At 39.7% G+C, this 8,390-nt stretch overlaps 1 protein-coding gene across 1 annotated transcript; it reads left to right on the top strand.

The window, feature by feature from the left end:
* Positions 1-3,473: 3,473 nt before the first annotated feature.
* On the top strand, positions 3,474-4,553 carry BDF20DRAFT_1004055 (uncharacterized protein; the record flags this gene model as incomplete). The annotated part of the gene is made up of 3 exons (XM_053074658.1): positions 3,474-3,481; positions 3,545-3,867; positions 3,976-4,553. The coding sequence occupies exons 2-3, from the start codon at positions 3,582-3,584 to the stop codon at positions 4,551-4,553; spliced, it is 864 nt and encodes a 287-aa protein (XP_052932579.1). The 5' UTR covers positions 3,474-3,481; positions 3,545-3,581.
* Positions 4,554-8,390: the final 3,837 nt, after the last annotated feature.

Here is an 8,390-nt window from a genome sequence, read left to right as displayed (position 1 = left end):
GTAACGATCCATGTAATCGCGAAGTTGTTCCGTTTTACCCTGTTTCATACGGATGAAGTTTTGTATTTTCTTATCAATGGTAGCGTTCAATCCAAAACGTTCTATGATCTCGCTTTTTATAGTTTCCCAACTGGTAGTATGTGGGAACTTTTTGAAGTCAACAGCGTACCAACGTTGATAGACTGGGTTTTTGCTTTTCGAAAACGAAACAGATAAGTATTTTCTCCAATACTTGTCCAAATCACAATCATTGGCAAGGAAGGGAGCCTCAAACGCATCTGCGAATGTTTCAGCGTTTTCGAAGGACGGTACGTTGTCGGTCTTGGTCTCCGCAGGGTCATCAACCAACTGGAAAATAGGTATTTCACTTCGATGGATGATGGGAGAATAGGAATGAGCATATTTGGAATCCATGGTGCTACTTTTGGTAGGGTCAAAATGGGATGTGCTGTTAGGTGAGATTCCACCTTTCATTTTCTTGACGTTTTTCTCAAGAATGTCAATGGTAGCATGGATTTTCTCTATTTCAACCGGGTTTGATTGGCAGAGCACCTGCTCGCGAAGTTCATTGATACGGTTTTCGTATCTAACAATCATGCGGTCTTTTTCATTAGTCATGGGAGGATCTAATGGTGTAAAAGTATTGGTATGATTAGTACCATTGTTATGTATGACATTGATGTCATTCATATCGTTATAGTGATGCGAAGTGAAGTCCTTGCCAACATCATGCTCATTGTTATTGGTCTGATGCGAAGTGAGGTCCTTGCCAACATCAGTATTAATAATCAAGTGGTGTCCACTATGATTACAATTGTGTATGCATGTTTCACTATTATCGATAGGAGGGACATGGTTATTAATGTTACCTTCAGAGAGGTTCGTACCTTGGGATTCAGAGGAGGAGATACCAGTGGCAGTGGAGGCAACAGAGGAGGTGTAACCAGGCGCAAGAGGGGGTCGGTTAGAGGTTGACTGATTTACATCAATCATTTCCATGTCCTCATTTTGTTGGACGTGGTCTTCTTGAGGGGAGTCTTGATGGGGGTTAATAGGGGGCATTATGGACAAAGTAGTTTAGAAATTCGTTAAAAAAAATGTGGTATTCGCTAGTTTTAATTATGAAGTAAAAGGTAAAGAATAACACAAGAGAAAATAAACACGAAAGCTTAACGAAATCAAACCACCGTCTTTATTTCTCTTTCAAAAACAAACTAAAGAAAAAGAAAAGAAAACTAAAATTACTGCTATTAATAAAGACTTATTGTGTTTGCTGTCTACGAAATGATTGTATCGGGATCTATAGCTGACACTGATGTATTATGGTCAAATAATACTCAGTGAATCAGAGGTTTCCGTAAAAGAATAGGTCTTCCCTTTAGGTGGATAATTACTCGTCCATCCCAGAGCGGATTGATTTGTAATGTGCTATCCTGGCAGATCCAGGGTGATCATGCAGCTACATCTATAATCCAATATCTATCGGCCACCAGTTGTGTAGCTCAGATACTGTGGGAATGATTATAGATGTTGGCTAGGAAGAGATATTCGTGCGTGGTGTTCTTTTGATTGCGTGAACAGTTATTGTATTAATAAAGAGTGATTGAGCCTTTTTTATCTCCAACCATACTTTATTTCCAGAACAGGGAGCAGTACCGTGACCTACTATGTTTTGGTTGTTGAATCAATATATCCTACGAGTACATATACCAATCCTGCTATATACCTGAATGTCATATAGCCATAGATAATCTAAGTAAAATATATTTCATAAAGATAACCTGTTCAAGTCTTATGTGAGGTAGCTAATCTCACATAAGAATTATCCTTAATCCATATTCTTTTCTTATCTTATCTTTATTTGTTATACATTTGATCTAAGGTTCAAATGTATGCAATCGAACACACCGCTTACCAAACGGGAATGAAGATATGAGCAGTACTCATATCTGAGATCAAGTTTTATTTTACATTTCGTTAGACGTTTTGAGTGATGATTTACTCATATAATATTGCCATCGTGCCTCAAATACGACAGTTATCCCTGCTATTTCTGAACGTATCAGAGCTACACAGAATAAGGATCATGAAAAGTTTGTTAAGAAACATAGGATTCTTGACAAGCCTATTCCTATTGGTTCTAAGGTCATGATTAAAAACGTTGTCCGTTCTGGAAAGCTTTCTCCTCGCAACGCTGGACCTTTTGTAATTGCTGGCCATACTTCGAAAGGTAGTTACATTCTTAAGGATCCTGGTACAGGCTTCCACGAACATAACGTTCCAGCACATCATATCACCCGAGTCCTGCCAGGTGTGGTCAATGATGAACAGTTTAAAGAAGAGCAAAATACTCACTTCGAGGTTCGTGCTGTCATTGATCATAAAGGCACTCCTGGTAATTATCTTTATCGTGTGCGCTGGGAAGGTTATCCTGATCCTGAAGATGATACTTGGGAACCTTCTCAATCTTTCCAATCATTAGAGCCTATCAAGAAGTACTGGAAAACAGTTGAGTTAGCTAAAACACAAGCAGCTGCTGCTTCTTCTACTTTACAAGTTCCTAAGGCTTCTAAGAGAACTTCGAAATCTTCTGTCAACAATACTGTGCCCAAGGTCGCTCCTAAGCAGATTATTAAGCATAAGTATTCTACACGAACTCGCACGCGTGTCAACCGTGCTTAGGCCATGAGTTTAACCTCTATTCTCAGGTGTAGGAAATTGTATCTTTCCCTTTCTTTTTCCTTATTTAAGGTTTTAACCATCAGGGTTTTCTGATCGACCTTCTACACTAGCCGCCTATCCATATTAATTGGTTCACTATTGTATTAACTTGTAAGTGTGGTTATACTAGTCAATATCAACCGGTACTTCTGTCTGGTTGGGGGCTATGTTGTATCCAAGATACAACTATACGTCTTAAACTACAGAACGACTTCAGTACCTGCTTGACAATCTGATACACATCTACTTTGACACCCGCTTGCGGCTAAGATCTTATCATTCTCATGATAGTTTTAGTTCAGTTGTATTAATAGTTGAATACCCGTTAATAACCCCGTTTCTCATATAAAAGTATCATTCTCAACAAACTTGAATAAAGAGTATCTTTGTTGTGTCTGGTCATTTTACTATCTTATTTTATTTTATAAGTCTTCTAAAGTAACTGGATATATCAAGTACAACGGTAAGATCATCCGTAAATTTCTTATTCTCTTTTGACGGTAGCAGTTGCTAAACATCTGCTTTTATGTTTATTTTTGGCAGATTATCAAATAACTCTCAATTCAGATGAATGAGTAAATAATGACTATTTATAGCTCTCTAACACTTTTATTGGTACAGTACGATACACGTATAATATACCAACATTAACAATTCCTATGCACAACATCCGGATGTTTTGCAATTGCTATGTGCGGAGTGCCGTTGTGCCAACACCAAAGATACAACGAAGATGCAAAGATGAACAAAGTGGAGAAACGTATGACACGACTCAATATTTAATAGCCAAAATTGACATACACAACTTTTCTTCATTCTCTAGCCATAGTTTTCGCTTACTCTACATCTCCTGTATTAACATGAACACCAACAACATGAACGGAACCTCCTCCTCCTCCCCTTTCCTCAACGTTTTCACTGCTGATGATACCACTTCTACTGAGATTATCACCAACCGAATGATTTATGACAAATTGCTTGAAATCCAAGCTGCTGTCCAAAATCCCCAAAGCTTACCACCCTCCAGTGTTGCTGGTAATCAACAAGGAGCAAATCTTGTTACCAGACATCATTGTTCCTGCTGCATTCTTCGTCGTGGTGGCAACATCCTTGGTTTGGATGCCCCTGTATCATTGGGCATAGATGGTAATAAGATAATATTTCATCTCGATGTTATAATTTACATTGAGAATGACAGTGCTGTAAACATACAGAGCTAACAATAATTTTGCTTTTTAACTTAAATTTAAACAGTTTTCGACAAAAATGCATTCAGTATTCTCGCGGGTGACCTCACAGCTCAAGAACTGAAACACTTGTTGGATACTCTCAACGATGGTGGCAGGACATTCGAGAGTGTCTCAGCAAAGTCTGAAAAGGCTGAGTGCGTAAGCATGACTGTTGAGGCGCTTCGCAGAAACTTTCGTTGGATGCACCAACCTGAAGAAGTCATTTTAGAAGAAGCAAACCGTCGCTTTGAAGTTACGTACTACTACTGTAAGGTTTTCGTACGCTTCCATCTTTCGGGTGATAAGGAGTTTAGGTGGATGGATCTCAGTAGGGGAGATCAAAACAAGTATATCGTTGCGTTCGAAGAAATGATGAGGCGCATCACCAGCTCTGATGATGTTAGCGTAACGGTGAACGATGTCATTCCGTTGAACGTCTGCAAGAAAGGCTGGGCTGCCCGTAATCTGTTGCGGTATTCTATCCGCAACCTCCACCGCAAGGCAGTTACGGGTACTTCCAATAATGTCCCTCCTGTCACCGGCCGCAGAAACCGTGCTCCCTCCCACAAACAAAGGGTAATAATCATAACATTGAGCCGTTGATACTGTACAATTTTTGTAAAATATGGGAACTAAATCTTTTCTTCTTTTTCGAAACAATACAGTGACTCACAAAAGTGTTACAATGTTTTACAAAATCAAACAAATTTCCAATTTAAATCACTATTGCACCTGATATGATTAATAAACCCCCCTCCAAACTAATATCATTAGAAAGTATATATTGTTGGGTTTCTAATGATATAACTTTCAAGCATATTAGCGTTCTTTGGAATTACTTAAACTATAGAGCTTAATTTGCATATGCGTAAAATTTTCATTTTTGTGATAGTCAGATTTATTTAAACGTGCAGTTAGTACTTTGTTTGACCACCTTTGGCTTTTATAACAGCTTCAATTCTTTTTGGCATGCTTTCGATATGTTTTAGGCATAAATCGGCTGTAACTTTATTGTACCATACGTCTCCTACTCTTTGCCAGAGTTCGTCCATATTCTTGGGTAGGGTGTCATAAGCAGCTAGCTTGCACTTCAGGTAAAACCATAAGTTTTCGATTGGGTTCAAGTCTGGTGAATAAGAAGGCCAATCTAGAACATTTATCTTGTGCTTTTTAAAGAATTTTTTGGTATATTGGGACGTATGTTTAGGATCATTATCCTGTTGAAGGATAACGTCCTTCAATTTCAGGCCATAATCCTTTAGTGTATCCATGAAGTCGCCTTTCAGAATCTCGCAATATAATTGCGAGTCCATTCCCCCCTGTATCTTGGCAATGAAGCCAGGACCATGTTGAGTGAAGCAGCTCCACAATATGAGGCTGCCACCTCCGCCTTTATACTTGTAGTTGACGTTGTGCTCCTTGAGGGGTTCTCCCTTCTTTACCCAAGTCCACTGTTTCCCATCCGATCCAAGACGATTGATTTTGGTCTCGTCGCTAAAAACGACTTTCTTCCAATCATCAACCGTCCAGTGTTTGTAGGCTTTCGCCCATTTCAACCGATCCTTTCTTCGATCATTCGTTAATGGCAATGCTGATTTTCTAATCCTTGAATCGAAATCGGATCTTTTCAGGACCCTACGTATGGTCTGTGGAGAAATATCTACTCCTTGACCCGCAGGTTCCTGGCAGCATCAACTGCTGTTATGAACTGCCCTAAGTAGAACGATCTTGCGATCATTCTCTCGAGACGATCCGAGATTAACCTAGGACGGCCGGTCTTTTCGTTGCATGCAATGTCATTAGCTTTAGCGATTCTACCAACAGTGACGTTGGATACCTTTAAACTTTTGGCGATACTTCTATGAGACTCTCCTGTACGCAGTCTAGCTAAAATATCATTTTTTTTATCGTAAGGTACGGGACGCATGTTGAGATTTGTCTAATGTTGCGGTTTTTGTGAATGGGTAAAGTAATGTAGCTAATCGAAAAGCAAAAAGGTACAAGTTTGACAAAACATGATACTCAACATTAAATTGACCCCTGATAGATTGCTGAAACTCAATAAATTCGAAAAATCCTGGGGAAAGAAGGCTCTGTAAACATTCATCATTTCAACCATCTGAATTTCTACAGATTGCGAATGTCGAATGTGCTCAAGCAAATGTATATGAATCCTAACACAAGCTATATCACTGAATAGCTTAGAACTACTACTTTCCATATCGCAAAAAAAAATCAGTGCTTAAGTATGTGCTCAAGGGGAAGAATGCATGAAAAAGTCGAAAAATTAAAATTTTTAAAAACATTGTAACACTTTTGTGAGTCACTGTACCTATTAGGATGAATCGACGGGTGTTAGCGACATCAGCAGCAGTTCTTCCACCCTTAGCTATTTGATCGATAGCATGAATGTCGGTAACAATGATCATGCTTCTGCAGGAGGTTTTGCTGACTTCAGCATTGGTGTACCTGGTGACCAGTCAACATTTTCTGGTGTTATTGCTGACGCTACTAGTAGGCAAACAGGAGATGAGAGAACTGCGTAAGTAGCCAAGGAATTAGGGTGCATTCAGCATTATGATCAGTGAGGGATAGCTCTAGCTACAGTGACCAGCAAAACTGTTCCAATGTTTTACTTTTTTGCCTTCGCTCGACGTCAACCGCAGAGTTTCAAAACATTTGAGTGACTTAATATATATCAATACAGTAGAAAGCTGAAACCGTCACGAACCTGTTACTAAAATTTTTTTTGATTATTACCGCATCTGGAAAAAGCAGGAATGCCACAAAGCCCGAGGGTGCATTGGAACAGTTTTGCATGCATACCTCAGATTTCACTAAATCATAAACCACAACTTGGCAACTGGTCACAGACGACTGAAATTTCAACCAATACTTCCCTAAATTATGAGAAACATATTTCCGTCACTTTCGGTAAATTATTTAACCTTTCAAGTAAGTTTTTCTGGGTCTCTTCGTTACTATGCGTGGTATTACTGTTGAACAGCGTGATCGTATCGTATCTCTATTGGAATCAGGTGAAAGTGTTCGTGCTGTGGCTGCTAAGGTTTGTGTCGGTGTTGCAACTGTGTCGCGAGTCGGAAAAGAGTTCTGCCCCGATAGAAATTTGAGTAAAGGAGGTAGACCCAAGCTCTTGTCTGAGGCCGATAAGCGGTATTGCGTTCGTCAAATCACCAAGGGTCGCGTAGATAATGCCGTAAAGGTTCGAAAACAACTTCAAATCGATCATGGAGTCAAGGCAAGTGTTGATACCGTTCGCAGGGCTCTTCGGCAGTATGGTTTAGGCGCGTTTGAAAAGGAAAAGAAGCCTTTGATATCTGCCAAGAATGCAAAGAAACGACTTGCTTGGTGTAAAGCGCATCGTTATTGGACAGTTGATGACTGGAAACGCGTTATCTGGTCTGATGAGACGAAGATCAATCGATTTAACTCCGATGGACGTGTTTGGGCTTGGATCCGTGACGGGGAAACGCTTCAACCGAAGCATGTAAAGGCAACTGTTAAACACGGCGGTGGTAGCATCATGATTTGGAGTGCCATTACCTATGCTGGAACCGGTTGGATGTGCCAAATAATTGGTAACATGGACAAGACGCTCTACCAGGAGATCCTCAAAGACGAACAGGAGCAAACAATTGAGTTCGCGTGCCAAAAATTGGGGTTCCGAAGGGATCAAATAGTCTTTCAGCAAGATAACGATCCGAAGCACACTAGTAATTTGGTCAAGGATTACCTTAAAAACCAGGATTATAAGGTAATGGATTGGCCACCACAGTCACCAGACCTCAACCCAATTGAAAATATGTGGCGGTTGTTGAAAATCCGCCTCAATGAGTACGAAACGTCACCAAAAGGTATGTAGGAGCTATACGAACATGTAAGTGACGTTTGGTATAAGGTAATCGATATCAAGGAATGCCAAAAGGTAATTGATTCAATGCCACAACGTATTGAGGCTTCCATCAAGGCCAAAGGTTATTGGACGAAGTATTAAAACGGAGATAAAGAGCTATTTTGGATTTCTGATCGATGCATGCAAAACTGTTCCAATAAACATCCTAATTTTAACGCATGAAAGCCTACTAAAATAAAAAAAATTTTCGCCAACTTTTTATTTGTACTTTTTAAGCGTGACTTTCTCTCTCTAATGGTTGTAATTTCAAGTTGTTCCGATGACTTTACATTGAGTTATGAAGGAAAAGGTAAGAATGGCAAAAACATTGGAACAGTTTTGCTGGTCACTGTACATGGTGGATGATACATTTTCTTTAATCAATGCAACTAAGCGATAAGTCACTTTCTGCTATCTTTTGAATAGACACGGCGTAATTCTTTTGGATGATCCTGAGTCTGCTAATGGCGTCATTGAGACACCAATTGCTGCTGGTACCAGAAAAAGGCCTTCTTCTCGTCTTGATG

This window comes from Mycotypha africana (assembly GCF_025528875.1).
Source record: "Mycotypha africana strain NRRL 2978 chromosome Unknown BDF20scaffold_11, whole genome shotgun sequence".
In the NCBI taxonomy this organism is placed as follows: domain Eukaryota; kingdom Fungi; phylum Mucoromycota; class Mucoromycetes; order Mucorales; family Mycotyphaceae; genus Mycotypha; species Mycotypha africana.
Note: the sequence above shows the minus strand (reverse complement) of the source record. Positions and strands in the feature narration are given on the sequence as shown.